This window comes from Eumetopias jubatus, unplaced genomic scaffold (assembly GCF_037043125.1).
Source record: "Eumetopias jubatus isolate StellerSeaLion01/CBP00866 unplaced genomic scaffold, mEumJub1_p1.0 scaffold_13, whole genome shotgun sequence".
Taxonomy (NCBI): Eukaryota; Metazoa; Chordata; class Mammalia; order Carnivora; family Otariidae; genus Eumetopias; species Eumetopias jubatus.
In genome coordinates, this window is record NW_028274819.1 from 16,154,658 (window position 1) to 16,173,832 (window position 19,175).

Sequence of the window (19,175 nt, forward strand, 5' to 3'; positions counted from 1 at the left end):
ATGCCCAGGGGCAGACAGCCAGGAACTAGCTTAGTTTTGTTCCCATGCTCTTAACATTATGCTCCCCTGCCTCATAACTTTGGAGGCTGACCATTACGAACTTCTTTTCCATGGTTAAGAATGGCAAGAGAGGTCCCATCTGAACTTGATGGGACCAGTAATCATGTGTCCGAAGCTGCCCCTTCCTGAGGCGGCCCCCTAGGAGATGACTTCACCTGGTAGATTTTTCACACCAGGTGAGGCTGGCCTCTAAGGATTTAGGGACAGAAATAAGTAGAATCGTAGCATGTCAGTATCACAGGCTGCCAATCCAGCGAGCAAAAGGAACTCTTGTAGGAGAAGGGAGTGGTCTGGAACAGGATAGGACCGGGATACCCCCCTTAAAAAGAAGATTCCTGTTTTCTTCAGTACAGATTAGGTAGGAAATAAATACTTTGATTTCTTTTATTTATTTTTTTTTTTAAGATTTTATTTCTTTGACAGAGAGAGACAGCAAGAGAGGGAACACAAGCAGGGGGCGTGGGAGAGGGAAAAGCAGGCTCTCCGCAGAGCAGGGAGCCCGATGCGGGGCTGGATCCCAGGACCCTGGGATCATGACCTGAGCCGAAGGCAGACGCTTAACGACTGAGCCACCCAGGCGCCCCACTACTTCTATTTCTGATACTCTGGGCCTCTCTTTTCCTTTGACTCCAACATGTGCAAGACTCTACCTGAATATAGCATTCATTCCTTCATTTTACAAACTTGTATTGGTCAACTACTACATACCACGCATTGAACTGTGCACTGTGAATACAAGGAGAAAACTCTGTGTCATACAGCTCCAACGGCCAGGAGGCTTATGGTCTGTTAAGTGAACAGTGATCCCACAGCGGGCTAAATGCTGAAGAGGCACAGAGGGCCTCTGGAGCACAGACCAGGGGCTTTCAGTTCATCTGGGGCCTTATGGGTCCACGTAGGGCAGCATCAGGAAAGGGTGCACTTCCTGGCCTCCTCCTGCCCACCATTTACCTTTTTTGGTGTTGGCTCTGATGTTTTCTAAGCAAGCTCTGTCCTTTGAAACAGGGGCTGTTTATAGGTGCCCAGGGCTCTCCCGATTCCAGGTATCTTGTGGATGAGGTGAAATCCATTGCCACATGGCTCCTTGCTGCCACTCCTTTTAGTTATGAGTTTTGTCTTGCTCCATGGGTAACCCTTTCAGTGAGAGACACTGACTGCGTAGGCTGCCCAAGGAGCTGAAATCAGTGGATCTGTCCCTTAGTTGGCCTGGATGTAGTTTATTTCATTTCACATAATTTATCCTTATTAAATGAGGTTAATATCCTCACCATTCCCAACAGTGGGCAGGAGGAGAGAGGAGAGCTTTGGTGTGTTACAAAAACCCTTAATATGAGTGATGATGGTTCCTCCCTTTCTGTTGTAATCCCTTCCCCGCTGGTAGCCGTCTGATCCCAGCACTCACAGGACACTCCTTAAGCCTTCTCATTCCTGGTTCAACTTGAAAAAGCTGCTCTGTAGCTGTGTACAGCCACTGTCCACCGTGGGCCTCTAAGTGACAGGTGTGGCCCCCCCCTCACCTGAGTATTCTCTCTGGGATGGTAGAGAGTGGTGCCTCTCTAACCTTGAGTATGCATCAGTGTCCTCTGGGAAGCTTGTTGCAAATCCAGATTCTGAGATCACATTAGGAGAAGAATACTGGTCTAAAGGGCAGAATGGGGCTGCCATCCTGGCTCTCCTACTGACCCCATGACCTTGGCCAAAGCAGATGACCTTACCTATTAAGTGGGGACTGCAGTAACAACAACAGTGAGGTTGTTGTAATGATTAAAGGTGAATGCAAGTGTGCATGCAAAAGTAGCTTGCAAACTCTAAAGAGTTACTGCAAAACATTATTATTTGTTGTCAGAAGTCCTGTTCCTTTGTGGACCAACACAACACAGAGGCCCTGGTTCAAACGGCTGGGGCTCCAGACTATCCCCGCTTCACTACTTTACCTTAAGGCAAGAGACATTGGTCTTTAGTCTGAGCAGTAACCAGAAGGAGAGGTTACTGCCTGAGATCCACAAACTCACTGTGTATTTGCTAATGGAGAATGCATAAAGGAGAGGGATCCAGGAGTCTCAGTGTTGTAAACTCCCCTTTCTGACCTCCCCTTTTTGGAAATTCTCATAATAGTGATACCACTCTTTGGGAGGCAGTGTAGTGAAGTGGTTAAGAGCAGAGGCTCTGGGATCAATCCGCCTGGGTGTGAATGCTGGCGTCAATCCTTAGTTAGTACCTGTGTGACCTAGCAACAGACTTCTCCTCTCTGTGTCTCAGTGTCTTCAAATTCTGTAAAGTGGTGACAATAATAGCAGTGTCACCTCCCAGGGTTCTTGAGAGCATTCAGTGTTGTAACATAAGAACAGCACTTAGAAAAGTATCTGAAGGGCACCTGGTAAGTACATCCTCAGTAAATATTATGGTTGTATTATTATAAAGCTTTTGCCATGCGCTGGTCCTGTGCTAAGCAGTTTACATGGATCTGCATTTTATAGATGAGGAAACTGAGGCTCAGAGACCTTAATCAACTTGGTCAAAGTTGTAGAGTTGGTGGTAGAACCAGGACTTGAACTCCAGTCTCTCTAGCAGGTTACATGGATTCCCATTTTATAGATGAGGAAACTGAGTCTCAGAGACCTTAATCAACTTGCTCAAAGTTGTGGAGTTGGTGGTAGAACCAGGACTTGAACTCCAGTCTCTCTGACTCCACAATCGATGCTCTTCACCACAACATTCCACAAACATCTGGTATACCACCAAATGGACGTTGCCCTTCTTTCCTTCAAAACAAAGCTGCGAGGAATTGGGTAGGTGGCTGAGGCAAGGGAGACAAGGTGTAAGTGGTGGGATTTTTGTTAACCTCCCAGGAAGACCCTATGAGCCCATTCCCATGAATCCCCCAAAACTGGATGACTTGCCTATCAAGGGTAGGGAACACTTTGGGGAGAGATCTTTTCCATTGTTGAATTGCTTTGGGTCAAAAAGGCCCAAGCCCCTGGAGGCTGAACGGAGTGTGGCTGGCAAATAGCTTTCAAGCCAAGAGCATAGCTGAGTACTCTAACTTACCAGTTTCCAAAGTGAAGGCTGAGCATGCCACCCGCCTTCATCTGTTTCTTCACTCGTTTTGTTCAAAAGGGTTAAAAGCTGTCCTTTCTGATCGCAGCCAGGACTCGTGTGAAAAGGCAGAATTCTACCTCCGGGGATCCCAGAGGGGCAGCGGTTGTCCAGAGAGCTGGCTTTTTGGAGTATAATGTGTCTGTTTACCATAGGAAAGCCCAAGCGCAGGGTTTGCCTGATGACGGCTGCTATGCCAGGCAGGAAGCCGGGACTCTTGGACCGCCTGCAACTAACTTGGTGCCCACCCGATGGAATGCTTTGTTCCTGAAGTCTGCTGGGGGGAAATCGGGACTTCTTTTCTTGTGCAGCCAAAGGCGGGCGGTAGGGCCCTAAAAAAAAAGAAAATCAACCAGGGACTGAAGGCTCCTCTACCTTCGGTAATATTTTTTTAACTTGCACACTGCACCGCAATCCTGCTGTTCTTGCTCTCCTAATCCTGGTGCTTTGGGAAAAATTTAGCCCCTGCATCCACAACAGTCCACGGCCCCAGCCTGTATTTACTGAACATCTTTGGTGTGCCAAGGCCCGCGGTCAGCTTTGTCCACGTTGATCTTCTGGTCCAATCCATGTGGCTTTTCACAAACGAGGAAGCAGAGGCTCAGGGAGCCAAGCGACTTGTACAAGGTCACACAGCTGGTCGGGGGAGCCCAGTCTGTCTGCTCCTGTCCAGGGGACCTCTCCTGCTTTCCTCTCTTGCTCCTCCAAACCTTCCTTCTTCCTCTCTGGTGTTGTCACCCCCTTCACCCAACGGGAATTCTTGCTCCCTGCTGTGTTCTCGACCTCTCTTGACATTTGGGGCTGGAGAATTTCTTTGTTGTGGGGGCCTGCCCTGTACGTTGTAGGATGTCCAGCGGCATCCCTGGCTTCTACCCATTAGGTGCCTGAAGTACCGCCAGTCATGACAACCAAAAATGTTGTCACACATTGCCAGATGTCCCCCCGGGGGACAAACCATCCCTGATTGAGAACCACTGAGTTAGTCTTACCTTTCCTCATCACCATTCCTCCCTGTGAAGGGGATCTGCATGCTGGGAAGCCCATTGAATAGTCCTTTGGAATATTTAGTCTTTGCTGTTTCATCCAGCCAGAGCTCCTTAAAGTAGTACCCATAGCTGTGATGACCTGGTCACAAAAGTTGCTCAGGGTCTGAGGGAAAAAAAGCCCCTTCCTTTCTCCGTGCTCTCTGAATAGGCCCAAAAGGATGGGGCTGGGGTAGGGGCTGGGACAGATGGGTCTTCGGTGCTTCCCTGGGGAAGAATCCTCTGTCCTGCACGTGCAGACAGACCTGGACAGACAGGAGCCCTAGGCTTGGAGTAAAGCATTCCTCTGAAGTGTAGAGATGCTGCACCTCTCAAAAGGATTCCTTTGGTTTCCACAGGAAATCCAGCATCTTTTCTAGGGCAGCTGATTGCCTTCGCTTATGGAAGGGGAAGGTGAAGTCTCAGTTGAGGATCTGGTGAAATTTGTGGTCCTTTACTCCAGAAATGTACATTTTGTCTATAGTTTCAGTGGTTCACTGATCCCAAATGCTGGCCATCCATCCATCCATCCATCCATCCATCCATCCATCCGTCCGTCTGTCCATCCGACCATCCATCCGTCCATCCGTCCATCCGTCCATCCATCCATCCATCTATCCAGCCATCCAGCCATCCATCTGCAGATTAGGATAAGAATCCATGCCTTATGCTCACACTTACCTTTGGGGGTTCAAGTGGAGAGGGACAGCTTCAGGGCTCTCTCCTTGCTTTTGGAGGGGATAGCAGTACACCCTTTCATTCTGGGCCCTAATTCCTTCCCTGTTCCAGCCCAGCCTGAGGGCAGGGCCCAGCTAAGGGGAGGAAGGGGAGAAGAAAGCAAGGGGGAGAGATGAGCAATGAGCGGTGGCCCCCTTCTTTCCCAGCTGCAGCAGCCCAGCGGGTTAGATGAATGCACGGAGGGGGAGAGAGTGACCCTGGCAGAACCCTTTGTTCCAGCTGAGGCTGGAGCAGGGGCACTGAGCCATTCACACGCCATCCCAGGGCATCCTGCTGGGCACGCTGGGGAGGGGGCACAGCAGCCGGTCATGGGACTTGGCCAGGCAGATAGCTCCAAGCTCAATAGGGAAGCCCAGCTGCGTGCTGCTGAGGCTGGGGGAGGGGCTGCTTCTGCAGGAAGGATGCTTCCTCCGGGCTGTGGCCTGTCCCACAGACAAGAAGGCTCTGACTGGTCCCAGTCACTCTGCCCTGGTCCCCTCCCCCTGGGACCCTGCTTCTCCTGGTCACCCTCCTCAAAGGTGAGTTCTGACCTCTGATCGGGAGACTCACAACAGCCTGTGCTGCTTCCTGGTCCCCTGTATGGATTCCTTATTCCAAAAGGGGCTCCGGCATTTTAATTCCACAATTTCTTGCCCTCCCTGGCCGACATCCAAGGGTCTGGTCCTGGCCAGAGGCAAAAGCATCCGTATTTCAGTGTAGCTTTGGAGGGAAGGGTACTGAGTTTCTCTCTGCATCACCCTTTCTGTCCCCTGCTCCTTTTCCCCAAGAGCACCGTTTCTCTGAGTGGCATTGTTTATCTCCGGTCTCTTGGGGGTACTGGGCAAAAGGCCCCGATCCTAGAGGGGGTACCTGGACTGCTTATGAATCCAGAGCCACAGATTATCTTCTTGACCATTTGTGCATTGGAGGAAGGGGGAAGGCATGATTGCATGGTCTGCATTTCCCTGTGGAAATCACTGTGGCTCCCTGACCACTAGACTAGGCTCCTCTGCTTGACTCTCTGGAATGGGCTTTGGTTGGGCAGGCGCCGAGCCCTCACTGGTTCCTTTCCCCTCTGCCCAGGCCTGGCCAGCAGCCCCGAGTGTGCTTGTGGTCGGAGCCACTTCACGTGTGCGGTGAGCGCCCTCGGCGAGTGTACCTGCATCCCTGCGCAGTGGCAGTGTGACGGGGACAACGACTGCGGGGACCACAGCGATGAGGACGGCTGCAGTAAGCACCTCCCTCCCCCACCAGGCACCTCCAGCCCCCAGCCCCCAGGCAGTGGTGGGAAGCCTTAGAAGAGAACCCAGGGATGAGGGTGTAGGGGAGTGTTCTGTGCACTGGCCGTGTCAGACTCGGCACGTTGGACTCCTATGAGGGTGACAGATGTTGACAGATGGGTGGTTTCTTCACAGTGTATATGGCTCCAATCCTCCTGTCTTTCCTATATTTTCCATGCAGATATGACCAATAAACTGTGACAAGTGTGGAAGAAAACACCCTTGAAAACTGTGGGCAGTCTCTTTAAATAGATCTCTCTGTATTTATGTGAATATATGTTTGTATATTTGTACTGCGTATTTGTGCATTTTTTAATGTGCATACTACATGTGGATGCAGATTATTTCTGTATTTCTTACGCTGGTATTCTGTATAATCATATCTTTTTTAATAATAGGAACTTGGTAAGAAATCTTACAGTCTCTAAATCTTCCTTTCCCCTAGCTCAGTAATGTATGCACAACAGGCTAGGGCATCCTGCCTCGGATCTCTAGACCTGTCGCTGCTGAGCCAGTTGTCTGGGGTGCCACCTGCAGCACCTATGTCTGAGGGTGGCTAATTAGTCTAATAAGAGTGAAGCTACAACTTGGACCTTGTTAACCCCCACCGGGTCAGCTAATTGTGATGATAAATGGCTCACTTTCATGTAGCACTGTCATGTGCATTATCTCAAAAGACCGCTGTGAGCCAAGTATAATTACCCCCATTGTTACAGTCAGAGAACCTATGGCTCAGAGAGGGTACCTGACTCGTTCAGTGTGATAAGTAATGAGTTCTAGAGCTGAAAATTGAGCCCAGATATGTTAATCATCATTTAACAGGAGGAAAAGAAAAAAAAATACACCTCTCTTTCTTGCTCATGTTTCTCTTACTGCTCTCTTAGTGGTTTTGGGTTCCTTGGTCTGCCCTGCCCTGCGAACCCCTCGTGGCTGTTCCCTGCGAATAGTCTGGCTTCTCAGCTGTGGTTTCTGCTTCGCTTCTCCATCAGCTGGGGGCAGGCATGGGAGTCTATGAGGAAGGACTGCAGCTCACGCGGGGAGACATGGGGTCACGGGCGTTGGCAAAGGGTTTCCAGCCCAGGTGAGGCTGTCTCAGTAAGTGTCCCAGACTCTGATTCTCTGTTGCCTTCTTTTACCGGGACTCAGTGCTGCCCACCTGTTCTCCTCTTGACTTTCACTGTGACAATGGCAAGTGCATCCGCCGCTCCTGGGTGTGTGATGGAGACAATGACTGTGAGGACGACTCAGATGAGCAGGACTGCCGTGAGTGCCGGTGGCGCCAGGCGGGCTCCATCAGGCTCTGCTGGGAAGGGATTTTCAATCAGAAAATGATGCCCCAGGTCCATGTCAGCTCTAGGGTCTTCAGCTCTTGGTTAGATGAGCCCAAGAGAGGGCCGGCCCCCTGCTTCAGATCCCTCATGGCAGTGTTGGGGTAGCCCGACTGCCCCGTTCTGTGGGGCTTTCTGTCAGCCTGCAGCAGCCTGACTGCTCTGTGCCCACAGCCCCCCGGGAGTGTGAGGAGGACGAGTTCCCCTGCCAGAACGGCTACTGCATCCGGAGCCTGTGGCACTGCGACGGGGACAATGACTGCGGTGACAACAGCGATGAGCAGTGTGGTGAGTGGAGCTCTGGGGGTGGGGGTGGGGGTACGGCTGCAGTGGCGTGGCCTCTGGGACAGTGGGCAGCAGCGGCTCTAGCACTGCTGCACCCTCAACTGCCTGGGTATCTGGAGCACCTAGAGGAAGGCTGAGGGGCAGAACCGTGCTGACCCCCCCGGGGAACCGCGGGGCAGGAGCCCGAGGCCCAGTCTCGCCAGGACCGCGGCTTCCCCCCACCGCGGTCTGCACCAAGTCTGTGATGTCTGGCAGGGGCTGGGTCAGACCCGCAGGGGCGGTGAGGGGCAGGGGGGGGGCGTTGGGGATGATGGAAGGAGGGCGGCCTGTAGGGCTCCTGCAGGATCGCTGTCCCGTTGCGTCCCCCAGACATGCGCAAGTGCTCTGACAAGGAATTCCGCTGCAGTGACGGAAGCTGCATCGCCGAGCACTGGTACTGCGACGGTGACACCGACTGCAAAGATGGCTCTGACGAGGAGAGCTGTCGTGAGTGGCCCCAGAACCCAGGCTGGTGGGCTGGGCCGGGGCAGAGGGCGGCATCCCAGGGGCGTGAGGGCCAGGCTGCAGGGTGCATGCGCAGTGGGCCAGGAGGGCGGGCTCTTCAGAAGCCGCACCTTGGAGGCTGAGCTAGGATGGGAGCCCCTTCCCCAGGTGCGGAGGGACGGCTCGCGACGGTCCACCCGCACATGGGAGTCCATCGGGGCCGTCCCAGGTGAAACTCGCTTTCCTTGCCTGAACATCTCACCCCCTGGAGGAGTCAGGGCCTCTGTCCTGTGTCCGGGCCTGAGTGTATGCCTCTCCCGACCCCTGCCTGCCTTCCAGCCTCAGCAGTGCCCACGCCTCCCTGCAACCTGGAGGAGTTCCAGTGTGCGTACGGCCGCTGCATCCTCGATATCTACCACTGCGACGGGGATGATGATTGCGGGGACTGGTCAGACGAGTCCGACTGCTGTGAGTGGTCTGGCCAGCAGGGTGGAGGCGGAGGGAGGGAGGCCAGGTCCGAGGAACTCCTGGAGTGGTAAGGTACAGGTGCCAGCTGGGGCAGGAGCTCAGGGTAGGAGTTTCCGGATTCTCAGCTTCCTGTCAGGCAGAGACGGGGGAGCTGGATGCTGGGGCCAGGCTTTCTGGTCTGCCCTGGACCCTGTGTCCTGGGACTGGCGAGCGACAGGAGTCTGCCCTGTTTCCCCAGCCTCCCACCAGCCCTGCCGCTCGGGGGAGTTCATGTGTGACAGTGGCCTGTGCATCAACGCAGGCTGGCGCTGTGATGGCGATGCGGACTGTGATGACCAATCTGATGAGCGCAACTGCAGTGAGTGGGGGCAGGGCCAAAGGGTGGAGCCAAAAAAAGCCACCGTGGATGAAGACAGATGGCACAGGACTGTTGTGGATGGTGGTGTGGGTTGGGCACGGCATAGAGGCGCTATGTCCAAAGGGAGGCCAGTCACGCAATGGATGTACACGTTCTGTAGTTCTAGAGATTTGTATATGTGTCCCGGCAGTTTTCTTGAGGGTAGCAGGAAGGTGTCTTGGGGGAAAGGTTGTCTTTTTTTCTGATTTGCACAAAGACACAGTTCAGAACAACGGTGAGGAGGAGAGCGGCATGGATGCTGGCATGAAGTACGGGGTGGAGCCTCGGGCCGCAACGGGGCCAACCATTCATGAGGCCTTTGCTTTGCGCAGCCACTTCCATGTGTACCGCTGAACAGTTCCGCTGCAGGTCAGGCCGCTGTGTCCGCCTGTCCTGGCGCTGTGATGGGGAGGACGACTGTGCCGACAACAGTGATGAAGAGAACTGTGAGAACACAGGTGGAGTCTCCCCGGGGGGGAGCCCCAGGCCCCTTGACCCGTAGTTGGGTTGGAGGACGGCTGGATGGAGGGTGTCACTGTTGCCATTCCCTTGGGCTACAGGATGCTTTCGTCAGATCTTGCCCACGGCCTGGATTTTTCCTGTCCGTCACAGTTACCAGTGTCAAATCCAGGTGCATCTGTTACCGGCCCAGCCTTATGGCCTGGAACACAACATCAGCAGACTCTCACGTTCTGACTCATACACAGCCAGCCTGCCTGTTGCTCTGGCCTCGTGAGCGGGGACTGTTCTCTGTGGCTGACAGCCCCCTGACTGCCCTGGCCATGCTGCCGGGTACAGGACACACGGATGCACTCTCTCCTCTGTCCCTCACCATTCCACTCTGGTGTCCTGAGGAGCGAACAAATGCAGACATCCAGCCAGCCCTGTCTGAGCTGCTTCCTGCCCTGGACCCCGACCCTCCCACCTTGAATCTCATCTGTCTCCAGCTCGCCCTAGAAAATGACAGGCTCCCATCCTTTTGTTGACCCAAGCCCTGCCCTGCTGTGACCTGCCTCTCCCTCCCACCCTGCTCTGCTCCCCCACTCTCTAGGAAGCCCCCAGTGTGCCTCAGACCAGTTCCTGTGCTGGAACGGGCGCTGCATTGGGCAGCGGAAGCTGTGCAACGGGGTCAACGACTGCGGGGACAACAGTGATGAAAGCCCACAGCAGAACTGCCGTGAGTGTCCCCAGTGGGCGGGCCTGGCCCCTGGTCTGTGGCTGAACCCCACCCATGTGGTTCAAAGAGAATCCTCCCTAGGGATTCTTGCAGCCTCGGGAGCTGTTCTTCGTGGTCCAGGTGGAATGCCAAGTTGGCTGTCTGGGGGAGGATTCTGGGCTCAACTCCCATCTCTGGCTTGGCTGGCACAGGGCCCCGGACGGGCGAGGAGAACTGCAATGTTAACAACGGTGGCTGCGCCCAGAAGTGCCAGATGGTGCGGGGGGTGGTGCAGTGTACCTGCCACACAGGCTTCCGGCTCACCGAGGATGGGCACATGTGCCAGGGTGAGCTGGGGCCTGCTTTGGAGCTGGGCAGGGGCAGCGGACAGGCAGCTGTGTCTCCCCTGGGTCTGACATTTGACGGATGCGACCTCATTTCATCATCCCCCTAGCAGGTGGCGATGGTCCTGTCTGTTTCACAGATGGGAAAACCGAAGCCCAGGAGGTTAAGTAACTTACTGATGGCCACAGAGCCGGTGAGAGCAGAGTTGGGATTCCAGCCTAGGTCTCCATGACCCTGAAACCCTTAATCACTTGTATAGCCTTCCCACTAGGCCTGCAGAGTAGATGGGTATGTGGGCAGGGAAGCGACTAGTCAGCCTGGGAGTTGGGGTGGGAGGATGGCAGAACGGAGATCTCCTGACCCTGCCCGGTCCTCCCAGATGTGAATGAATGCGCGGAGGAGGGGTATTGCAGCCAGGGCTGCACCAACAGTGAAGGGGCCTTCCAGTGCTGGTGTGAAGCAGGCTATGAGCTCCGGCCCGACCGGCGCAGCTGCAAGGCTCTGGGTAAGGGCTGTTGGCGTTCGGCTCGCTGGGCAGAGGGCTGAGCCTGGAGACATCCGGGGGGGCTCCGGTCCCTGGGGATTTGCTGACAGGTAGAGAGGGTTTTCATCTCAGTAAAATGGAGCTGTGAGTTGCATTCTGAGCCCCAAGAAAATCGCTGCTGGGGTGGGGTGTGTGGGTGAGTATGCTTTGGAGGCTCCCACTCTTCTAGTCCTGCTCCCAGCAGCTCTGGACATGCCCTCAGGGACAGGGGGCCCCATTTGTCCACTGAGGAGCTGGGGGTGCATGCTGATGGGTGTCAGGGGCAGCTCTGGAGCCAAGTGGGGGCCCCATTTCTATGCCACGTCCCAGGGCCGGAGCCTGTGCTACTGTTCGCCAATCGCATCGACATCCGGCAGGTGCTGCCGCACCGCTCTGAGTACACGTTGCTGCTCAACAACCTGGAGAACGCCATTGCCCTTGATTTCCACCACCGGCGTGAGCTCGTCTTCTGGTCAGACGTCACCCTGGACCGGATCCTCCGTGCCAATCTCAATGGCAGCAACGTGGAGGAGGTTGTGTCTACAGGGCTCGAGAGCCCAGGTAGGAAATGAGGCCCTGGGGGGAAGGGCAGGGCCACAGTGTGTGCACAGGATAGTGGCTTGCAAGCCTTGGGCAGCAGAACGTCTTTTTATTCCAGTGAAATCTTGGATGGAATTCTAGTAGGGAAAACATGAATTTTATGGATTCAGGTTTATGGCGTTTGCTCATTATTGGGCTCAATAGTAATGAGATGTTTTGATGAATGTAATCATTTGAAATCAGAGATTTATGGGCAGCAGTTACAATTCGCTCTAAGTCTTAGCATTTGGTTCAGTTCAGACTTTCGTTTTGATTGCTTAGTATTAAGGATATTCTCCTCAACCCAGATAGATACATCCAAATGTTTACAGATTAAAAAAACAAGAGCTCACTCTGTAATCTTAGGCCATTCTACAAGCCAGTTAAGTGGATTAGAATTTGGTATCATGCACATTTGACTCATATGCTTATGGAACTTCTGAAGTACCTCTACAAAACTCTGAGCCAGTTTGCAAACCCTTGAGCCAGTGCGGTGCTTGGGGTGGGGGGGGGCACGGGCGGGGGCGGACCCTGGGCGTGGGTCAGGGAGCCAGGATTCAGGAAGTAGAATATGGTTGGCTGAGAGGAGGAAGTGCTTGACCTTGGACAGTTCCTCGACTTCTCTCTGCCTCAGTTTCTCCATCTTCACGGAGATTCTAGTATCGCGCTCCCAGAGTTGTTCTGACGATGAAGTGAGTTGGTATACGTAACATGGTCAGAACAGCGCCCAACCCAACGTCTTCCTGTAAGATTTGGCTCTTGTTACGTGGACACAGAGGTCACTTGGCTGAATCCCTGACACTTTCTTGCTGCCTCTTTCCATCAGGGGGCCTGGCTGTGGATTGGGTCCATGACAAACTCTATTGGACCGACTCAGGGACATCAAGGATTGAGGTCGCCAACCTGGACGGGGCCCATCGGAAGGTTCTGCTGTGGCAAAACCTTGAGAAGCCCCGGGCTATTGCCTTGCACCCCATGGAAGGGTGAGTGAGTTGTGTCTCAAGCTCCCAAACCCCTCTTGCAACCTCTGGGGACAGTTCTTGGGCCAGACCTTGTTGGAGGGGCCTCTTCACAGTGTGGCCTTAAAACAGCATGGGCTCTGCACCCAGACATGCCTGGATTTGAGTCCTGGCTCTGCAGGAAATGGCTATGTGGTCTTGGGTCAGTCTATATCTGCCTCCTCTCAGTCACTTATAATTGGGGATAAAAAAAAGCACACCTACCTCCTAGCCGTGTGAAGATTTTAAAAGAGACTCACTTTTTAAAATGGAGGTACAGGGGCGCCTGGGTGGCTCAGTCATTAAGCGTCTACCTTCGAATCAGGTCATGATCCCGGGGTCCTGGGATTAAGCCCCACATCAGGCTCCCTGCTCCACGGGAAGCCTGCTTCTCCCTCTCCCACTCCCCCTGCTTGTGTTCCCTCTCTTGCTGTGTGTCTCTCTGTCAAATAAATAAATAAGATCTTTAAAAAAATAAAATAAAACGGAGGTATAATTGACATATATAACCTTATATTAGTTTCAGTGTACAGCATAATGATTCAGTATTTGTGTATATTGCAAAATGATCACTGCAATAAGTCTCGTTAACATCTGTCAGTGTACAACGGTTACAACAATTTTTTTTTAAAGATTTTATTTATTTGACAGAGATACAGAGAGACAGGGAACACAAGCAGGGGGAGTGGAAGAGGGAGAAGCAGGGTCCCTGCTGAGCAGGGAGCCTGATGTGGGGCTCGATCCCAGGACCCCAGGATCATGACCTGGGCCAAAGGTAGAGGCTTAACGACTGAGCCACCCAGGTGCCCCAATTTTTTCTTGTGATGAGAACTTTTAAGATCTACTCTCTTAGCGACTTTGAAATAATACAGTACAGTGTGATTAACTATAGTCACCATGCCGTACGTTCCATCCCCATGACTTACTTATTATATAATTAGAAGTTTGTACCTTTTGACCCCCTTTACCTATTTCACCCACCCAAAATGTGATGCATTTTAAATGGCTAAGACACATTAAATATTGCAGGTCCTTAATAGTTTTATTATTAGTTCATAGGGTTGAACTAATTAATACAAGTTAATAATTTTTGTTATTAGAGAAATAACAAAAAATTGTCTCCCACAAGGGTTGGGATTTTTGTCTGTTCTGTTCACTGCTATACTCCTAATCCCTAAGAGACAGCCCTGCAGGTACTATTAAAAATAAGGGGGGGGGGGGCGCCTGGGTGGCTCAGTCATTACGCGTCTGCCTTCGACTCAGGTCATGATCCCAGGGTCCTGGGATCGAGCCCTGCATCGGGCTCCCTGCTCGGTGGGAAGCCTGCTTCTCCCTCTCCCACTCCCCCTGCTTGTGTTCCCTCTCTTGCTGTGTCTCTCTCTGTCAAATAAACAAAATCTTAAAAAAAAAAAAAAAAAAGAATTGTTAAATGAATAAATGCCCTGCTAGAGACACTTAAATTCAGACATTTAGAAAACACTCCGTGGACTACACACAGAATGTGCCTCCTACTAGTTGGACTCCCCTGGGTTAAATGGATAAAGGGCCCCAGTCTGATTATTATTCCTGTTACTACCTGCCTTCTGCTGCCTGTCTCTCAATTTCCTTTTGTCTCTTCCTAGTACCATCTACTGGACAGACTGGGGCAACACCCCCCGCATTGAGGCCTCCAGCATGGATGGCTCTGGACGCCGCATCATTGCCGATACTCACCTCTTCTGGCCCAATGGCCTCACCATTGACTATGCTGGGCATCGTATGTACTGGGTGGATGCTAAGCACCATGTCATTGAGAGGGCCAATCTGGACGGGAGTCACCGCAAGGCTGTCATTAGCCAGGGTGAGGCCCTTTCTCCGCTCTCCTTCATCTCTCATCCTTCTTCCCCAATCCCAGCCCCCAGGAACCTTGGCAGCGGGTGAGATTGGTGCAGTTGCCAGGCCTGGGCCTGGAGCCCTTGGTAGGCTCTGTCTGGACTGAGGTCCTTCTGGACTTTCCACAGGCCTCCCCCATCCCTTTGCCATCACCGTGTTTGAAGACAGCCTGTACTGGACAGATTGGCACACCAAGAGCATCAATAGTGCTAACAAATTCACTGGCAAGAACCAAGAGATCATTCGCAACAAACTCCATTTCCCCATGGACATCCACACCCTGCACCCCCAGCGCCAGCCTGCAGGTAAGAAACGACCCACCTGGTAGACCTCCGGTGCCTCTGAGAACCTTCCCTGCACCTGTCTCAGCTGCCATTGTTTCTGGCCCAGAAATTTGCGGTTGGCACGGATACGGGCCAATTTCTCCCTCTGCTGGACATTTAGGATACAACATCGAGAGTCAAGAAAATCGGCTTCGCTGTCCCCATCTGATTCATGCAAACATTTATGGGATATCTCTTTTTTTTTTTAAAGATTTTTATTTATTTATTTGAGAGAGAGAATGAGAGACAGCATGAGAGGGAGGAGGGTCAGAGGGAGAAGCAGACTCCCCGCTGAGCAGGGAGCCCGATGTGGGACTCGATCCTGGGACCCTGGGACCATGACCCGAGCCGAAGGCAGTCGCCTAACCAACTGAGCCACCCAGGCCCCCTATAGGATATCTCTTCTGTCAGGGAGTCACTGTGTTCGCAGCTGGGACAGATATAAAAAATAATGAGACGTAGTTCCTCCTTCCAGGGAACTCACACCCTGGCTAAACCCCTATTCACTTGCCTTGGGGGGGACTCTGCCAACCTTTGGTCTTTCCTGACCCTTTTGCTCTGGGCTCTTTGAACAGGGAAGAACCGCTGTGGGGACAACAATGGAGGCTGCACCCACCTGTGTCTGCCCAGTGGCCAGAACTATACCTGTGCCTGCCCCACCGGTTTCCGCAAGATCAGCAGCCACGCCTGTGCCCAGAGTAAGTGGGTCTGGGGCACCCGCCTTAGTGGACGTGCCTTGTGAAGGTGGGCGGAAGGAACAGGAGATAGGAATTCAAGGGATTGCCTGTCATGGGGAAGAGCCAGGCTCCTCAGATAGCCCCCGGAGAGGAAGAACTTAAGAGGCTGATGGCTCCTATATCCAAGCTGAGGCCCAAGGGCTCAGTGACACAACCCAGTTGAGCATGAATACCTGCAACCAGGCTGGTGGATCATTTCACCGGATAGGATGCTTTATCCGTAGGCAGCGAGAGGGTACCAGGCCCTTGTAGAAAGTAGGGGTTTCTGTCTCTTTACCTGTAGCCTCACCCTATTAAAGACTTCCTTCTAGCTCCTAGACCAGAGAGCCAAGGTTAGGACCTCTGGTGATGCTCTGTATACATAGGCCCTGGATAAATAAGTGTCTAATGAGTGGGAGATTATGGGGTTCCCTGGTCGCTCCCTGAACTGCTATTTTGGCTTCCTTTGAGCTCCTGCAGGGTTATTGCCTTGAGAGGGTAGCCCTGTCTAGCTCAGAGTTGCAGGTGACTTTTCCTAAGAATAGTCCAGAGAGGGGTGATCCAGGAGTAAGACATCACCAGCAAGGAGCTAGGGGTAATTCCTCACACATCAGCAGTTGCTCTTGTTTACTGCTGTGTACTCACTGACCCTCTTGTCCCGTGTTAAAACCAAACTTCTCTTGGGATCTGGGTCCTTTCCAGAGAGTGATATTAGGGAAACTATTCAGAGGAACAGGGGCTATTCATTCAACACGCATTGATTGAGAACCTACCTTCATTGCATTCTTGTAAGTGCCCAGCTTTGTCCCTCTTGTCTCAGTGAGGTACAACAGGTTTCCCCAGGAGCTCCCCCTAAGCATTTCCCAGAGCTTAAAAGAAGACACTCGGTGAAGTGAGGCAGGAAGTGCCTTCCAGGCAGAATTGTATACTGAGAAATATTCAGATAGACCGGAATGGGGCAAGCGATGGAGAAGAGCCAGGGGGAAGCAGCTGTGTAAGGGGTAGCCAGAGCTCCTTCTCCAGAGCCAGACCTGAATTCAAGTCCCAGCTCTGGTGATTTGTAGCTGGGGGAAGCTGGGCAAGCTCCTTGACCTGCCGTTAGTCTCAGGGTTGCTAATCTAGGAAATGAGAATAAGAATGACGTGAATCACAAAGAGTTGCTATGAGAGTAAAGGAGGCAAGGCAGGCCTGGCAAGGAGTGAGTGCTCAGTAGTCATTGTTGGGTAATGTTGTGAAGAGAAGGATGTAGGGGATGGAGTGGAACGGAAGCCCTGAAGCAGGCATGGAAGTGAGCAAGGTCGGGTGGGGGTGGACGGACAGACAGCCGGTGCGTCCAAAGAGGCTGAGCAAAGAGGAGAGAAAAGGAGGTGAAGCTGACAGATGCTTAAACAGGATACACTTCTGGACCTTGGGGAGAGTCTGTTTCCTAGTCCATTGACCCTAAAGCCTGAGTCTGTCAACACGGGCCTGCCCAGTGCTCACAGAGGGCCTGAAGTGTGAAGAGTAGGGGACAAAGGGCACCAGATCCCAGGAAGTGTGATTGAACCAGATGTCACACAGGTGAGCGTCTGTGTCTGTCACTGTGATTGAATTTAGAGCATTAAAAGAAGACCCCTTTCGGCCTTTGATCAGGTCTTGACAAGTTCCTGCTTTTTGCCCGAAGGATGGACATCCGTCGGATCAGCTTCGACACAGAGGACCTGTCCGACGATGTCATCCCACTGGCTGACGTGCGCAGTGCTGTGGCCCTTGACTGGGACTCCCGGGATGACCACGTGTACTGGACAGATGTCAGCACTGACACCATCAGCAGGGCCAAGTGGGATGGAACAGGACAGGAGGTAGGGCCCATCGGGGAGGGCAGAGACTGAGGGGCAGAATCCAGCTTCTCCTGGGTCAAGGCTTCCCATACCTTTGCCAACCTTGAGAATTGGTACAGCTGGGCCCCAGAGCTGAGGTACAAGTCCAGTTGGTGATAACAGCTTTGCTTTCTGTCTAGGTGGTAGTGGATACCAGTTTGGAGAGTCCAGCAGGCCTAGCCATCGATTGGGTCACCAACAAGCTATACTGGACAGATGCAGGTATGTTCAGGGCAGCCATGGCCTGGCTCTGTGGGAGTCTTCTTATTGAAATTCTAGCTTCAGGTAGAAGGGGCCCCTCCTAGACCACTTGTCTTGGCCTAAAGTTCTTGGCAGGTCAGAAGTGGTGGGGCTGCTGCAGAGCTGAAGCTAGACGCTCATATCTGAGGGTTTGGAATTTGCCAATCAGAAGGCAGCTACTGCCTGTAGCTGCCTGTGTAGCTGGTTCTCAGGAATGTTTTGAGGCATTTCAGAGAAGGAAACTCTGCCCTGTGGTTTTCCTTACATCACTGTCTTAATAAAACAAGCATTTTCTATGAGCCAGGTGAGTCTGGGAGGCAAGAGGAATGCCTTATACCAGAGCTACTCACAGTGTGGTCCTTGGACCTGCAGCATCATCTTCTCCAAATTCAGTTCACTCAGTATCTGTTGCGCATCTGTTGTAAAATATTTCCTGATCATCTCCAGCATGCCAGGCTCTGTGCTGGGAGTGGAAGGCAGTAGGGTGAAGGACCAAGAATAGAGTTAATATCTTTGCCCCTTACTTCTTGGTAGGGACAGACCGGATTGAAGTGGCCAACACAGATGGCAGCATGAGGACAGTTCTCATCTGGGAGAACCTTGATCGTCCCCGGGACATCGTGGTGGAACCCATGGGCGGGTGAGCACCTGTTCCTTTGGGACAAGCTGCACCCATTCCACAGCTCTGAGCACTAGAAGGGAGTCTGGAGGTTAGTGAGAATGGCCAGAGCTTATGGGCACAGGCAGCAAGAGCATCTACAGAAACCGAAGAGGCACAGTGACAACTCTGCCCCCGCCCCCAGTGGACAAGGAAACCTTTTAAATTTTTTCATCTTTTTTTTTTTGTCTGCTAACAAAAGGAACTCATTGTAAATAAACCAACCAACCAACAAATAAGTAAATAAATCTGTAGTAAGTGAAGATTTCCTATAGCCTCACTCTCCAGCAATAACCATTGCTAACAGTTAACAGTTTAGGGTTATTTTTCCAGATTTTCTTTTACATGTGTATATATATATATATATATATATATATATATTTATATATTTGTTGTGGTTGTGGTGGTGGCTTTGGTTCTACCACAATGGCATACTGTTTTGTAACTTGGTTTTTTTTTTTCACTTAACTATATATCCTGGATATCTTTCCACTTGGTAATATAGAGCTGTCTTATTCTTCTTCATGGTTATATGGAAGAATTCCATTGAATTTGTGTACCATAATTATTTAACTCATCCAGTCAAGGAAACATTTCTTTCTTTTTTTTTTTTTTAAGATTTTATTTATTTATTTGACAGAGAGATAGAGATCACAAGCAGGGGGAGAAGCAGGCAGAGGGAGAGGGAAAAGCAGGCTCTCCACTGAGCAGGGAGACCGACATGGGGCTCGATCCCAAGGACCCTGGGATCATGACCTGAGCCGAAGGCA

General features: G+C 52.2%; 1 protein-coding gene across 1 annotated transcript in view; it reads left to right on the top strand.

Annotated features, from left to right (window-relative positions):
* The window catches only part of LRP4 (LDL receptor related protein 4), a 48,011-nt gene that overhangs the window by 7,576 nt on the left and 21,260 nt on the right, over nucleotides 1-19,175 (top strand). The window contains exons 2-19 of the mRNA XM_028111084.2: nucleotides 5,979-6,125; nucleotides 7,322-7,438; nucleotides 7,678-7,791; nucleotides 8,158-8,274; nucleotides 8,611-8,739; nucleotides 8,978-9,097; nucleotides 9,469-9,594; nucleotides 10,188-10,313; nucleotides 10,505-10,639; nucleotides 11,017-11,142; nucleotides 11,491-11,721; nucleotides 12,566-12,722; nucleotides 14,360-14,577; nucleotides 14,738-14,914; nucleotides 15,508-15,630; nucleotides 17,281-17,489; nucleotides 17,648-17,729; nucleotides 18,282-18,387. Coding sequence (XP_027966885.2) covers nucleotides 5,979-6,125; nucleotides 7,322-7,438; nucleotides 7,678-7,791; nucleotides 8,158-8,274; nucleotides 8,611-8,739; nucleotides 8,978-9,097; nucleotides 9,469-9,594; nucleotides 10,188-10,313; nucleotides 10,505-10,639; nucleotides 11,017-11,142; nucleotides 11,491-11,721; nucleotides 12,566-12,722; nucleotides 14,360-14,577; nucleotides 14,738-14,914; nucleotides 15,508-15,630; nucleotides 17,281-17,489; nucleotides 17,648-17,729; nucleotides 18,282-18,387 — 2,560 coding nt within the window. The remainder of the gene's footprint in view (nucleotides 1-5,978; nucleotides 6,126-7,321; nucleotides 7,439-7,677; nucleotides 7,792-8,157; nucleotides 8,275-8,610; nucleotides 8,740-8,977; nucleotides 9,098-9,468; nucleotides 9,595-10,187; nucleotides 10,314-10,504; nucleotides 10,640-11,016; nucleotides 11,143-11,490; nucleotides 11,722-12,565; nucleotides 12,723-14,359; nucleotides 14,578-14,737; nucleotides 14,915-15,507; nucleotides 15,631-17,280; nucleotides 17,490-17,647; nucleotides 17,730-18,281; nucleotides 18,388-19,175) is intronic.